Genomic DNA, 15593 nt, shown 5'->3' on the forward strand with positions numbered 1-15593 from the left:
TCATTTTCCGTTAAGACGTGATGAAGGATTTTGTCTCCATTGGATGCACGTCAAGATGTGAGGTACAATTTCCGTGGTATCTTGGTTTTCTTCCTTGTTTTTTCTTCACATTACTCTTGAAAAAGCATTGGATGTATTTATGGAAGTGTTCTACAATGTTCTGGTACCCGGACATCACCCGGATATCCATTGGACATCACTTGGAAGATTAGGTCATTTAGAAATATAATTCCCGTCACTTGGGCATCATAATGGGATACGAATATTTATCTCCTTTTTCAACTAAAAATAAAACATTAAACATCCATGCTTGTCCACTTGGATGATAATATGGACTTTTCCATCACTTACCATACAATTACACTTGCACTGAAGAATCCAATTTTTATAAAAAAAGCTGTAATTTCAAAAGGCCACTGAAAATTTAATATTTAACAGACTGATAACTTCCTTTCCCTGCAGAAGAGATTGTAAGCAGCTTTTACCAAAATTATCATCTCTATCTTCCAACAGTAGAACAAAAGCCATGATATCTATGTACATGTTGCAGAATATGCACAGGGAACCACTAGTTTTTCCCAAAGTAGGAAAACAGGGTGGGTTGTTTATCACTAGCACTCTTCAGGTTCCTCTTCTTCCTTGCTGGAGTTGAGCACAGCTTGATAGTTTCATCAGTTATTGGCTCTGAAGCAGCTTGAAACTCCCCATTGTCCCACTTCATTTGGCACTTAGCTGTACTGTCTTGAGAATCTATAATAGCAGATTTTGAGTCTTGGTCTCCTTCAGTAAAGGATAAAATTGGTGTGTTGTCCTCAGTATCAGGCTCTTTTTTCATGCTTTTTGATGGATCAGTCTTGAAAGATTTCGCACAAGAGTTTTCCGCCTCTAAGTTTGATTCTTCTTCTCTTTTAGTTCTCTTCGTTGAGAAAAACTTGGAGATTGGATTGTTCACCTCAGCCTTCAGTTGTATCTGTACAAAGATGGTACAACCACAATTAGAGGCTCCCTTCGGTCATAAATCAAGAACCAAGTGCATTCAAACAAAACAAAAAATAAAATAAAATAAATCTAACATGAAACAAGTTTCATGGTTTTTTTCAGAAAACCAAGTCAAATGGCGACAGATAAGAAAAAAATATATAAATAAATAAAAAATAAAAATAAAAAAAGAAATAAGGGGTACATTACACTTCACCACCTGTGTCAAATACACTACCAAACTCCAAATCTCTACTTGCCCGCTAAATCAAAGTTTTGATTTCATTTTTTTCCCCCTCAATCAAGTTCAACAGTTAATTCGGATGGAAAACGTTATGTCACATGAAATGACTAAAATGCCCAAATTTGTACTTTCCATTCAAATTATCACCTAAATTGACAAAGGGGCAAATAAAATTGAAACTTCAATTTAAGAGGAGAGTTACAGCGATTTGGAGTTTGGTTAAGTATTTGAGAATGCAGTCTTAGTTTGGGGTGATAAAGTGTGATTTACCCAAAAACAAAAAATTATATAGCTTACTAGTCGATAATTAAATAAAAAGAAAGAAAGAAAACAGACACCAACGTTACCAATAAATTGACACCCAGTCAAAATTGGGTCTCTTATTATTAACCCTGGTCATTCAATCAGGGTTCGACTTTCCCTCTAGAAAAGTTTATGCAAGACCAAACAGGGAGAGAGAGAGGGAGAGGAGAAAACATAGCAAAAACTCTCCTTGTGTACCACTAGAATAAGAATATATAAATCGTTGCTGCTGAATGAAACACCTTATCAAATCTTCTCATGATTTGTGTACCCTGGACTGTGAACATATTTAGTGAAATAACCCTTTTAAATGTCATTTTCGGACCTCTAATATTGATAATTTAATCTCCAAATGATCAAAATACATCACATTAAGGAAAAGGATGACTAGCCTCACCTCTTTAATGCACTGTGGTCCATCAAACGACGACTTACCCATTGCAGGAGTTACTGGGTACCACACCTGGAGATAGGCAAACAAGAAATTATGTTTGTAATATTTTGTACCAGGCATGCTTAAAAGTAGCAATCTGAATATAAAAAACGCTGTTACTTCTTATATTTAGAAAGCTCTTACTAAATCTGGATCTTCATATGGCTTAAGCACATTATCAAACTTGGAAGATGAAGAACCATTTAGCCATGTATCAGTTGATTCCTTATCACCCAAAATAACAGGCATCCTGTCTATAATGACAGATCAATCAAAAATTAGTATACAGCAGCTCAACTTTGGCAAAGATTGGCATAGTGCATAGATTATTTAGCAGCAGGAAAGAAAAAGTCCCATTTCAAACTCTTACAAGATAGAATGGGGAACAAGCAGATAACCAAGCTTAAAACTGTAATGATACTGTAATCTATAAACTTGAATGCCACCATTTATCAAAATTACAAAGGAAATAATCAATCACCATCAGCATTGAGCAATCAAATAGCAGGCCTGCAACATGACTCACTGTTCATTCTGTTAAAACTCCCAACAGCAGAAAAATTACTGTTTTTTCTTTATATAAATGTGGCATTCCTCTTCTGCATGTGTAATTGTGAAAACATAATAAATTCAATTAGTAATTCTTAACAGTTACCGTTACAAAGCTCCAGTTGAAAATTTCTTTCACTTTTGGCGATGTTTGCCTTTTCTGATCCTTTTTCTAAGCAGTGCTTGTCACACATAGACCAAAAGGTAACATCCATAAGGGGTGAACTACAAGGACATTGACTGTCCTTTCTATATAAGATATAACTCGCCCAAAAGAAGCAGCCGGAAAATAACATATACAAAAATACATAGGAATCGAACTCCACACAGTATGCTCCAAATAGCAAGAAAGGAGAAGCATGAGAGCAATGCACCGGACTACAACTTAAAACTTAATTGTTCATCTAAGAAATATAATTTTTAGGGTTTACACAACTTCTAAACACCTTTTCCTACATTACATTAGGAAACGCAGAAAGGAACCAACACTGAGTTCTCTTTTCTTCCTTGTCAACTATTTCACACTTATTATAAAAAAAAAAAACTGTACTACAGAGGTGCATATTCAAAAACTACTAAAATAACAAACAGGAAAATTAACCCCTTTTTTTTGTTTAGCTTGTTCATAATTGAAGTATCCACACATACAATAGAATTAGAATATTCAAGATGAGTCAATTGAAACAAGAATGACTCACCATGCAGCCATTGTAAAGCTGAAGACGAAGAAGTAGTAAGAATAGTAAAGGAGTAGATTATCTCGCCTGCGGGGAAAAAAATAAAGATTATTATCCAAACGAATGCCAGTAATTGGTACCAAATGGTAGACTTGACAATTAGAAGAGTGACAACAACAATGGACAGCATAATAGACATATTTTATTCACTGAAATTTCAATCTACACAAATAATATATCCGTTAATAGAGCTAAGCACAAATAAAAATATTAATTTAATAGTCTTCCATTAAATGCATCTCAAAGATGTGAAAGAAAAAAAAAAAAGTGGTTAACCTTCTGAATTTTGCCATGAATCATAAAGAGCAGCAAACACAAGAGGCCGGCCATCTTCAAAATGGATGTAGTATGGCTGCTTTCTTGGCCCATCTTTTTTCCACTCATAGAATCTGGAGAAAGAATCAAAGTCAAGTTATATTGTGGAACCTCCGAAGCAATGTATGGATAAATTTGCAGAAAACAGAAGCAAAAGCAGAGCATTTCTAGCAAGATCACCTTATCATATCAGGAAACCCTTTCAACGAAATTAAAAGATTTTTGAACATTGTTAGAGTGTGTTTTTCTAAGTGTATTTCGTTTGCTTGTTTCTTCCAAGCTGAACTTATATAATATATATGCTCCACTTTGAGGGGGAGTGTTAGAATAGTTATTAGGGTTTGTGAGTCAATAGGTTTGAGGATTTGTTTTTTTGATAAGTGACATCTTGTTGTTGATAAGAATATTTTGGTATATTAAATACTCTTTTTCTTTATATTTTCTCTATGTGGAACACAAACCTCACAAGTACATACACAACAAATCTCTCCCTCACTTGTGAGTCTCTTTCCACATTGACCCAACTCCCTCTCGCATAAGTGTCAAAACACTCTTTTTACCGGAGTCAAACTAGACGCATCAAACCAAGACACTTAGATCAGTAGCAGTAGAAGCTAACCATAAATCTGATACCAATTGTTAGGGAGAGAAACACATAGGAAGTTAAACAAGAGTAAGTTAATATACAATTAGGACACCACTTCTAACCCAAAAGCCTAAGCTTTCATGGGCCCCTAGATTGTGCCATTAAAAATTCCTACTGCCATGATGATTGCTTGCATCTCATTCCCAACCTCAAATTCATCTCTTCCTATAAACTTAAGCTTTTAAGACAAGTGTTGATGTAACATGGTATTAAAACTAGAGGTCTTGAGTTCGAACCCTAACTCCATCAATTCACCCCCTAATTCAATTAAATATTTCACATGTTGGGCATCACCTATTAAAAGAGAGTTTGAGCCCAAACGTGAGGAGGAGTATTATAATATAAATTAAATAATTAAATTCATCTCTTCCTATAAGTTTAAGCAAAAAAATAATTCAATTGAACGAGAAAGTTGTTGAACATGTTTGAAACTACACTAAACCGGATCAAACACCACTGAACCAACTATAAAACTCATCGAACTGGTCAAGAAATGCACTGTAAGTAAAAAAAAAAAAAAAACACTAAACCGGATGTGAAATATGATGAATTGGGTTGAGCCGATCTTAAAACGTTGAGAAATAGTCTGAACCGAAAAGAACAAAATGAACCCGCTGTGAACTAAACCAGAGTAGAAGCAATGCAATTAAGTAATCCTTATCCACAATAAGGATATCCTTATTCTCAAAAAGGAATAGCAGCCAAAAAGAGACCATCTTCTCCAACCACATGCCAGAAACGTGCTGGCGACAACCAGAAATCGCCGGAAACAAGCACAACCCACCGGCAACACCTTAGAACACCACACAAGTTGCCAGAGAACTCAAAATCCGCCAAAAAAGACCACAACAGCTGCCGAAAAGAACTAAAACAACCAAAGGTTGCCAGATTTTGCTGGAAGTTTGCCGGAAACTGGCTGATGTCACCACAAACAATCAGCAACTGCCGGAGACAGCCATGAAAGCACCCACTAAGGCCCCCAACAAGCAACAACGTAGAGAACCACTTAACGATAGCCAACTACCGTGAAACTGTGGTTTGGGTGTTGGGGACCTGAAAAAGATAGGTGTTTTTTTTTTTACACTGGAGTCCCATATAGGTGATGCTGCCACCAGAGGTCACTCACCAAAACCAAGTTGTAAAAGTTTAAACAAAGGAAGAAAACACAAAACTACAAACAAATCGATTAGACAAAGGATCTAAACCCTAAGTCTTTGATACCAAACATCATATATATAACTTTAGAAGAACTATTCAGAGTCACATGGCAATGAAAGATACACATTTTGTTTGCATTATCACCTTCCAGAATATATGGTTGGTGCCAGTAAATATCTGCACAAACTGGTTTTGAAGCAATGATTTAGATAAGAAGTTATGGGACACTGTATTGGTTAAACATTCAATTAGTCAAATTCAAGTTGGAAATTCAACAAGGTCTAACATGCCTTCTGTTAAAATGGCACAGCTAGGTGAGTTCCTAATGTATCCGGAAGTTTAATTTGGTTACTTTGCTTCTTTGTCTATTGCAACGACTAATGTAGGCCAAGACCCAAAACTACAAAGAACACCAATGGAGACTGATCACTCCAATAAAATCATTGCTAATAAGGCATCAGTACAGATGTTGACAAGGTAATGTCAAGCAAGACCTTATGTGAAATGTTGCAATGTGCTAAAAATGTGCCAATAAAGCACCCCAAACAATTTCAAATGCTGGATGTTATTAATTAAGGGAAACTTTACAAAGCCCTCGGAACTTCCACACGATTGGAGAAGACTTCCCCAAAGTTCAAAAACACTCAATTTCACCCTTCAACTTTTAAATTAATGCAATCTACCCTCCTCCGTTAGGATTTGGCATTAAATCCAAATGGAGGCTATGAAAAATACCAAAATAAGCTCCAACTTTTAAAAAACAAAAATTAAAATTTTTAATTTTGAAAGTCATTTCATCCCTTTTAACATTTGTTTAACGCCAAATCCTATCGGAGTGGGGTAGATTGCATCAAATTAGAAGTTAGCGGTGAAATTGAAAGTTTTTGATCTTTAGGGAGGTCTTCTCAAAACACGTGGGCATTCAAGGGACCTTTGTAAAGTTTCCCCTATTAATTATAAGATCCTAGCACACAAAGACAAGCTTTGGTGGATTCTGTTTCGCAAAGGGATTTTTAAGGTTAGATCTTTTTACAAGATCCTAGCACACAAAGACAATCCCTCTTTTCTTTGGGAGAGTATTTGGCGAACCAAGGCTCCCTCAAAAGTGGCTTTCTTTGCTTGGTCAGCGGCTTTGAAGAATATTCTTACTATGGATAATCTCAGGAAAAGACAACTTATCGTGGTCAATCGGTGTTGTCTATGCAAGTTGAATGGAGAATCTGTCAATCATCTCCTTCTCCATTGTGAGGTCTCATGTTCCTTATGGAACGCTATCTTTAGTCACTTTGGACTTTCTTGGGTTATTCCTAATAGTGTAGAGGATTTGTTCATATGTTGGTGGTCAGGGGGTAACTCGCGGAGTGCGGTCGTTTGGAAGATGGTGCCCCTTTGCATTATGTGGTGTCTATGGAGGGAAAAAAATGATAGGAGCTTCGAGAATCTAGAGAGGACCTTAGAGGAGATCAAGTCCGGCTTTTTTTTTTTTTCCCTCTTTACTTGGATAGCTGCTTATTTGGCTCTTTTAATTATTAGCTTTTTAGATTTCCTTGTTTTCTTTTAGAAAGCTAATAATTAAAAGTGCTAGCGAATTGACTGAAAAATGTGTTAGAGAAGACAATATCGAAGTCTCAAAATGCATATATCAAGGAGTATCAGATTCTAGATTCGGTTCTGATAGCTAATGAATGTATTGATAGCCGGCTTAGATCTGGTGAACCCAGTTTGTTATGTAAATTGGACTTAAAGAAGGCGTATGATCACGTGAATTGGGAGTTTTTGCTATTCATATTGCAACGAAGTGGGTTTGGGAAGAAATTGAGGAATTGGATAGCGTTATGTATTTCCACAGTTCGATATTTAGTTTTGATTAATGGAGAACCCTCAGGTTTTTTTAGTAGCTCCCGGGGTATAAGACAAGGGGATCCACTATCTCCTTTTCTGTTTGTTATTGTCATGGAGGCGTTAAGTAGAATGATGGAGGCTACTGAAGCTAGTGGTCTTGTGGCTAGTTTTTCAGTGGGATCAAGGAACAATCCTGGTCTCAGTGTCTCACATTTGCTGTTTATTGATGACACATTGATTCTTTGTGGGGCCGATGAGGAACATCTCAGAAATCTGCGGTGTCTTTTTCTATGTTTTGAAGCGGTCTCGGGGCTGAAAATCAACTTGTCAAAGTCTGAGATTGTTCCAATTGGTGAGGTAGAGGATATTGATCAGCTGGCAAACATTTTTGGGTGTAGGGTGGCAAGAATACCTATGAAATATTTGGGTCTTCCTCTGGCGGCATCTTATAGGTCTACCACCATTTGGAATGTTATTATTGAGAAGATGGGAAGGAAATTGGCAGGTTGGAAGAAAATGTATCTATCAAAGGGTAGGAGGTTTACACTTATCAAAAGTACTTTATCCAACCTCCCTACGTATTTCTTGTCTTTATTTCCTATTCCTATGAGTGTGGCGAATAGATTGGAGAAGCTACAAAGAGATTTCCTATGAGGTGGTCTAAATGAGGAGCCAAGTTCCATCTAGTGAAATGGGCTCAAATTTGTTCTCCCATGCAAGATGGTGGTTTAGGAATTCGAAACTTGCGCACTTTCAATCTCACTTTAATGGGTAAATGGTTATAGCGATATGCAACGGAAAGGGAAGCGTATTGGAGGTTGGTAGTAGAAGTTAAGTATGGGTGTATGAAAGGTGGATGGTGTACCAAGGTGGTGGAGGGCCCTTATGGAGTTGGGGTGTGGAAACATATTCGGAGAGGGTGGGAAGTTTTCTCGAAATTTATTACCTTTGGAGTAGGAGATGACTCCCACATTAGATTTTGGCACGATATTTGGTGCGGGGATTAGTCCTTAAAGGAAGCATTTCCTACATTATTTCGAATTGCAAGTAATACGGAGGCATGGGTTAAGGATCATATGCAGCTGGTCAATGGTGTTATACAGTGGAATGTTCCTTTTTCACAGGCGGTACAGGATTGGGAGGTAGAGGTGGTGATGGCTTTTTTTGGGAAGTTATATGCTTTCCGTAATCACATGGGGGTGTCGGATTGCATGCGGTGGACTCCTTCTAAACGACATATCTTTGAGGTCAAGTCTTTTTTTGGTAAGCTTTCTTCCTTAGGGACATCCTCTTTCCCGTGGAGGAGTATATGAAAAGTAAAAGTTCCATTGAGAGTTAGTTTATTTGTGTGGACAGCGACTCTTGGAAAAATTTTGACCTTGGATAATTTGCGTAAAAGAGGTATCATTGTGGTGGGATGATGTTGTATGTGCAAGCACAGTAGCGAGTCTATAAACCATCTTCTCTTTCACTGTGAAGTGGCCCGAGCTTTATGGAGTATAGTTTTCTCTCTTTTTGCTGTTACTTGGGTCATGACTAGAGGAGTGGTAGATTTGTTAGCCTGTTGGCGCGGTCAGCGAGGCAGTATTTCAGCTAAGGAGGTATGGTGAATTGCACCACTGTGCATCATGCGGATTATTTGGCGAGAGCAGAATGGAAGATGTTTTGAAGATCAAGAAAGGTCAATGGAAGAGCCTAAAAAGTTGTTTATTCAAACTCTGTTCCATTGGGCTGATGCTTTTAGTGTGCCTCAATTTTCTACTGTGTCTCAATTTTTATCTTTATGTTCTTCTTTCTGCCTTTAGTGGGGCCTTTCTTTATATACTTCTTGTGTACTAGGGTTGCGCCCATCTGCACTTTTCAATGAATCACTTATTATTTATCCAAAAAAGAAAGATTTCCTTGTTTTCTTTTCTCTTTCTTACTAGGCGTTCTCTTGTATTCTCTCTGTGTACTAGGGTTGCACCCTTATGCGCTTTTGGTATATACAACATTGCTTATAAAAAAAAAAAAAAGAAATCATGTGTTGATAAAGCACCATTGATATTGAAGACTAAAATTCACTTAAAAGGTGGGTATACTCCCTCCATTGTTGGCTGAGGTTCAAATCCCTTGACTAACCTAGTACTTATGGACAGGTCAAGTGCTTGAGGTTTACCCTATGCTAGGACAGTATAATCCTTGTGTGGTTGGCTACCTATATGGGGTTTCTCCTAGTTATCTGAAAAAAGAAGAATAAAATTCACTTGATTGCCAAGCCTATCATTACTTGATCTCAAACAAAATCGAGATTACTTGTGTCCATAGTAGACACCATAGAGAATCTATCGATGGAATAGCAAATTGAGATGGAAAGTGATAACGACAATTGACGGTTTAAATCTAGTGACCATGTCAAAAGCCATGGTTTCATTTCATTTGCATCTTTAAGTCACTTCTATGGGCATTTTTTCATGCCACCAACTGATTAGCGGCTGCTTGTTTGATTATTGGGAGCTTTAAAGAAACATGTCGTTAGTTTAAGGTATCATTAAAAATCTCTGTGAGAACTATTTGCAACATGGTTATACAAGGTACCATTAAAAATTGGCCTTATCTAAACATACCCAAACTGTTTGGAGTCAACTTAATGCTGCTCAAGGATTATATGTTGGCATCTTCAAATTATTGCTCGCGACATTTTTTATATGAATTATAAAAAAATTAAAAATTAAAAAAAGAATCCCAACAAACCACAAATAAGGAATGGAATTTATAAATAACTCCTAATAAGTTTTGCTAGATTTTGGAGGATGAAGCATTATCAAGAAATCATTAATTAGTGCATAATTTTATTTACTTATATAACCAATTCCATGACAAGTTAGATTCCAAGCATATGAGAATAAAAGAAAATAAGAAAATGAATACTTTTTTTTTTGTGATAAGTAATGTTTGATATATCAAAAGCGCAGAGGGGCGCAACCCTAATACACAATAAGTATACAAGAGAACGTCTTAAAAGGTGAAGAAAAGGGAGAAGAGAATAAGAAAGACAGAAAAACTAAAGAAGAAAGAAAGCCCTCCCACCCGAGACCCAACAGAGAAAGAAAACCCAACAAAAATCCCTCACGACACCATAAACCCTAAGACAATAGCCCTCCCACCCAATACCCAAAAGGAGGCTTAGCGTTGCCGCCCTTGCACCTTGCCTTTCCCTCGCCGATTGGAAGTAATATCATCGCCATAGTAAACTAAGCTCTTCAAGTTGAGCAGAAACCTAGGGCCTTTATACTTCGCCCGAGCGACTTTTACTTCCTTATGAAAATCCTCTTCAATGGCATCCAACAGCACCAAGGCCGGATCCTCCTCTTCGTCATAATCCCAGTCGAGGGGGTCGGGAAAATAATCCCACTCTTCCATCTCCTAAGATGGATGGTATACATCCAGAGGGACAGGAAAATCACCTTCTCCAACATCCCCACCACCCCAAAGCTCCCCACCCTTATCCCACACAACAATCTCCCCAAAACTAACCATATCCTACTGGGCAGTTTTGGGGTTTCGGCAAATCAAGCGGCACCTTAGACAAGCTAGGCTACGAACTTGAATTAAGAAAACCCCGCTGTAAAAGGCTAGGCTTCGAAGCAGGAACAGCCCCAAGAGAAGACACCGATTCAACCTTCGAATACACTATGCTCTTAGCAGCCTCCGATGGTAACTGATTAACAAGCCCAACAAAGAATTGAAACTGCACCGGACAGTCACTGAGAGCCTCCACCGCCTCCAGAATTAAGGAATCTATCACCGGTTTGCCTCTTGCTTCCCTAGCTCTCCGGTAGTATTTCAGAATCTGCTTTTGCATCGGAGACCGGAGCCTCCCTCCGATATCACCGGACGCGACTGGAACAACACAAGCCTGCTTGTGAACTGTAGGTCTAGAATTTACAGCAGATTTATCCGACTTCACAAAAACCGGCCTTGAGGAAGGCGTAGAAGGAGGAAGAGCCGAGGCAAAAGAAGAAAAAAGCACCCGGTCAGTCCTTTTGGCCTTCGGAGGCTCCAAATTCGACACAAGAGGCGGATCAGGGTCCAAAACTTGACCAGATACATGATCTGAGCCCATAACTGATCCGGGTTCCGAAACAGGTTCAAGATCCAAATTCGAACCAGGAAACGGAGCAAAAACTGACCCGGGAAAAAGACCATAGAAGAGGTCAAAACAAATCTCGGTGAGAACTATTACAATAACTGGCCCAAGAGTAACTATAAAGTAACAAAACCCATTCAAAATTATTTATATATGGAAAGAATCAAATAGATACATAGGGATATGGAAACAAATTATGGCTTCTCTCAATTTCTATAGCCAAATAAGAATCACATTGTGGTGAATCATCCATGCATCAATCATTAAGCTGAGACAAGTTAACTGAACAATATATGGATGACAACATGTTTTACTGATTAGATAGTTTCACGATCCCTTTTTTCTTCTAAATTATGGATTGATACTGGTAAGGAAATTATATCCAAGGGTAATATCTCTAGAATTTTCACAAGCAATTTTTAGTCTTTCCTTGAATACTACGTGATTATAAATAATTTGGTAAATTAAACCGGTTAAGGACTAAGCCAACTTTTAGCCTTGAACATGAAATTTCAATTAATTTATGGCATATCTATGAATTTAATTATTCTTTAAAGATTTTTAAGACCATATCCAAATTCTAGCAATCAGTTTCCAATTTAAGACTCTTCACCTATTTTAGTTCAAGCAAATCAGCAGGAGGTGGGCTTTCTCAACCACCTTTTGACACCAAACAACACTGGAATCACAATTAGGAATAAAATGACTCCTACAAAGAAATTAAAATAAATGAGTTTGAAGAATATGAGAAAATGAATTAATCACAAGGAAAATCAAATTAAGTCAATAGAAGCTCAAGCAAACTAATATGTGATCAAGGGGGGGAAATGTTGTGAGACAATCCAAACATACAACACTTTTTGAACTAAGGATAAAAATATTCTTATGATGGAAAATTTATATTAGTGAGCACATTAAATTTCCATAAAGGAAGATAATCCAGCCATTGCTTTAGTTAATTGTAATACCTAGGACAGACAGTAACACAGCGGGTGTCCTAAGGCTTGTTAGCCCCTCAAACCAAAGCAAAGTTTTCAAGCCAAGTTCCCAACCAATGCTAGGTTAGAGTGTTAGAAACTTAGAATTGATAGGATACTCCTCAATAAACCACACTTTTTTTCCAACTAAAATACATAACTGTTTCTCATTTACAACTCCTAGTTTTAAATATTAATTGTAAATAATCAAAACATGACATGTAAATATATTGCCAGAAAATTATTCCTAGATTACAATAATAAAGAAACAGGTGCTATATTTTGAGAAAAGAGTATACCCTTCTACTGCCACAAGGCACCGACTTTTAGGGACTAAACGACGGAAAGAAGCCTTTTCACATATGGACTCAGATCGGGCATTAAACTGCAATGCAAAAAGCACAAAATTATAAGAATGCTTTGAACAGAAGTACTAAGATGTTTAAGTCAACTCAACGTACAACCAATTTTAAATAAAAAATTTAAAGGGATGCATATCTACCATGTAAGTTATATGAGAATAAATATTTACCACATAAATAACATTACCAAGTAGATAATATGATTTACAACCATTATTTGTCCTCATTTGAGCTCAAGTGATACAACTAAAAGCAATAAACATCAATCAAAAGTTCATGGGCTCAGTCAATCTTGACCCCTGGAATTAATGTTAAAACACACACGTGGGAACAAATTACATATTCAAGAACATGTGAGGAAGTTTGATTAAAGAGGTGGAGTATTATAAAAACAAAATACCTACATAATTTCCAGAGCAATGATGAGATAACTGGCAGGCTTCAAAGGTGACATTTCAGTCTCATAGCTAAATTGATCACAAGAAGACAGGTTAAACTTATTTCATGAAATGTTATCTTGCAGCTCCAAGAAGTAACATGATGAAATTGTAGCTGGGACAGTGTAGTTGACTCAAACAAAATCAAGTCCAAGGAAATGAACAAGTGAGCAACGGCACATCCATAAAAAATTAAATTAATCCAAACCAAGCACATTTTATTTCGAGAAGTACAAGGACTACAAATGAAGATAACAGTTAGAATTTGCCCCGATAAGTAACAAGTGTGAGATGTTACACTAACTTACATGGAAAGATCAAATTTATGTTGAAATGCTTGTCCTCTCCTTCCCGTCTCAGTCTCGCTAAATACAAAACCGTGAAGAATGAGGTAAAGGCATCCACGGGTCAAATCTATATACAGCAGAGGCTCTAATGTCTCTCTTATGCCTCAACTCAATCTTATTTATCTCATAACTTTATCTTCCTCTTGTATTTTTAGGAGCATAAGCTTTTATGAGCATGCTAGCAATCATTCATCTTAAATCGCATATATCAACTATCTTGGATGACTTTCTCCCTTATTTTCCATCTAAAAGTGCAACTTCTAGCTCCTCAACAATGCATCAATTTCTTATTCAACCTATTCTCATCCCTTAAACGTATATTATATAAGGTGCATAAGGAAAATCTTGTAAAACCCTAATCATTTTGAAGTTCATTGGAGTTCTGCCAATCATGCCAGACTCTTCATAACAACAATACCGCCAAGGTTCACCTACAACATCCAAAAGGACCTTACACCTTGCCAAGAAAATTTCAAACTTCAAGTAACCCTAAAAGGGGATGACTAACCCCACGAAGTAGCATCTTATAATGCCCACTATTTTGTCACAAATAGACAACTTTCTACTTAAGATTGCATGTGATTCCCGTTAACGATTTTGAATGCATGTGCAAAATTTACCAACTGCGGTCTATAAAAAGAACTAGGGGTAAGTTTCAAATTCACTTATAAAGCGGTTCATCTTTTGTAACATCTTTTGTAACACAATTACAGAAATTTCTTGACGGTCCAGCACCAAATCTAAGAGGCATAAACATGCCTCATTAATACGGTAAATATGTGTAAAGCAACAAGTAGTATATAGCGAAATAAAGTCCTTTTTTTTTTTTTTTGGCAAATTCAACTTCCATAAAAAGCTCTAGTATAATTACCATCTTGTAGTGATCCGGCCTCTCGGTTTTCTTCGTGAAACTGGGAATCAGTCCCCATTTCATGCAATGAAGAGCAACGCCATCACCATCAGATCCGTCTTCTCTACAAACAACCGGCAGATTATGTCCCGGTGAAACATTGTGCGATGGACGGTACCTAAGTATCCAACTTAAATTTCAATCAACATGAACAAGCAGTTAAATAAACAACAAAGCCAAATAGTTATTTGGTTGCGTAAGAAAATGCAAGAAAATAGAGTAAATTTCCACAAATTCAGAACCGATATTTCAAAAATTCAAAAAACATACAGTTAAAACGGTTCCTAAAGAACAGTTTAGTCTCACTTCAGGTGATTGCAATTTTTTTTTTTTTTTTTTTTTTTTTTGCGATCATGCGATCAAAAAAGAAAATGTGAACCGATGGAGAGAGAGATAGAGAGGTGGGGTTTACCGGTCCGTGTGAACAACACGGACGGGGCCATTGTTACGGTGGCAAGCCCTAGGAATGTCCTCAGCTCTGAGCGTGCAACGAGCCCTCCCACACATCTCTTTCGCTTCGGTTCGATTGTGACATTGTGTGCTATGAATCTGATTTCGCCGGCTAAATAAGAGCGGGAAAGGAGTGTGGGAGTTCGGGCTTAATTGTTCACACCAAATGTTGTAGACAAACACTTGTGCACCGTTGGATTGCAACTGTCTTCAGATTGTTCAGATTGCATAAATTCTGGACACGCTACCCCACAAAAAAAAAAAAAAAAAAATCGTTAAATACCAAATACCCCTGGAGTTTGGTAACTTTATTTTTACCTCCTGAGGTTTCATTTTTATCATAGGACCCCCTAGGGTTTTGATAAAGGACCAAGTTAGTCCATCCGTTAGTTGACCATTAATTGACCGTTATGACTGACATGTGGACCAATCAGATGATGACACGTGGCACATATTTAATTTTTTTAAAATTAAAAAAAATGTATTTAAAAAATAATAATAATAAAATAAAATAAAATAAATTAGGGGGTGGCCTTTGGCCATAGGGGGTGGCCCATCTGGCCGGATGGGGGTGGCCGAGATTGCTTCGGCCACCCCCAAGGCTTCATGGGGGTGGCCGAGCCACCCCTAGTTTTTACAGGGGGTGGTTTCGGCCACCCCCATCCTGCCAGATGGGGGTGGCCAAGCCACCCCCCATGGCCAAAGGGGGTGGCCGAGCCACCCCCAAATGGCCAAGAGCCGCCCCCAATTTTTTTTCTTTTCTTTTTTTCTTTTTT

General features: G+C 37.5%; 1 protein-coding gene across 2 annotated transcripts; it reads right to left on the reverse strand.

The window, feature by feature from the left end:
- Positions 1 to 259: 259 nt before the first annotated feature.
- Positions 260 to 14970, reverse strand: LOC132165919 (embryonic stem cell-specific 5-hydroxymethylcytosine-binding protein). 2 transcript variants are annotated; one of them, XM_059576635.2, is made up of 8 exons: positions 14780 to 14970; positions 14329 to 14485; positions 12611 to 12696; positions 3521 to 3633; positions 3206 to 3271; positions 2103 to 2212; positions 1923 to 1988; positions 260 to 970 (listed from the first exon to the last, which is right to left on the reverse strand). In XM_059576635.2, exons 1-8 carry the CDS (start codon positions 14872 to 14874, stop codon positions 569 to 571), a joined length of 1095 nt encoding a protein of 364 aa, XP_059432618.2. In that variant the 5' UTR covers positions 14875 to 14970; the 3' UTR covers positions 260 to 568. The 2 variants fall into 2 exon arrangements, with proteins under 2 accessions (XP_059432618.2, XP_059432624.2); XM_059576641.2 differs by having other exon boundaries at positions 14747 to 14807.
- Positions 14971 to 15593: the final 623 nt, after the last annotated feature.

The sequence above is a fragment of the Corylus avellana genome, chromosome 2 (assembly GCF_965113065.1).
Source record: "Corylus avellana chromosome 2, dhCorAvel1.hap1.2, whole genome shotgun sequence".
Lineage (NCBI taxonomy): Eukaryota > Viridiplantae > Streptophyta > Magnoliopsida > Fagales > Betulaceae > Corylus > Corylus avellana.

Coding starts and splice junctions, on each gene's coding strand:
- LOC132165919 (XM_059576635.2), bottom strand. CDS start 14,874: ATGTGTGGGAGGGCTCGTTGCACGCTCAGAGCTGAGGACATTCCTAGG. Junction 3,272..3,520: donor TTCATGGCAAAATTCAGAAG/GTTAACCACTTT, acceptor TTTTCCCCGCAG/GCGAGATAATCTACTCCTTT. Junction 2,213..3,205: donor AGCTTTACAATGGCTGCATG/GTGAGTCATTCT, acceptor CTGTCATTATAG/ACAGGATGCCTGTTATTTTG.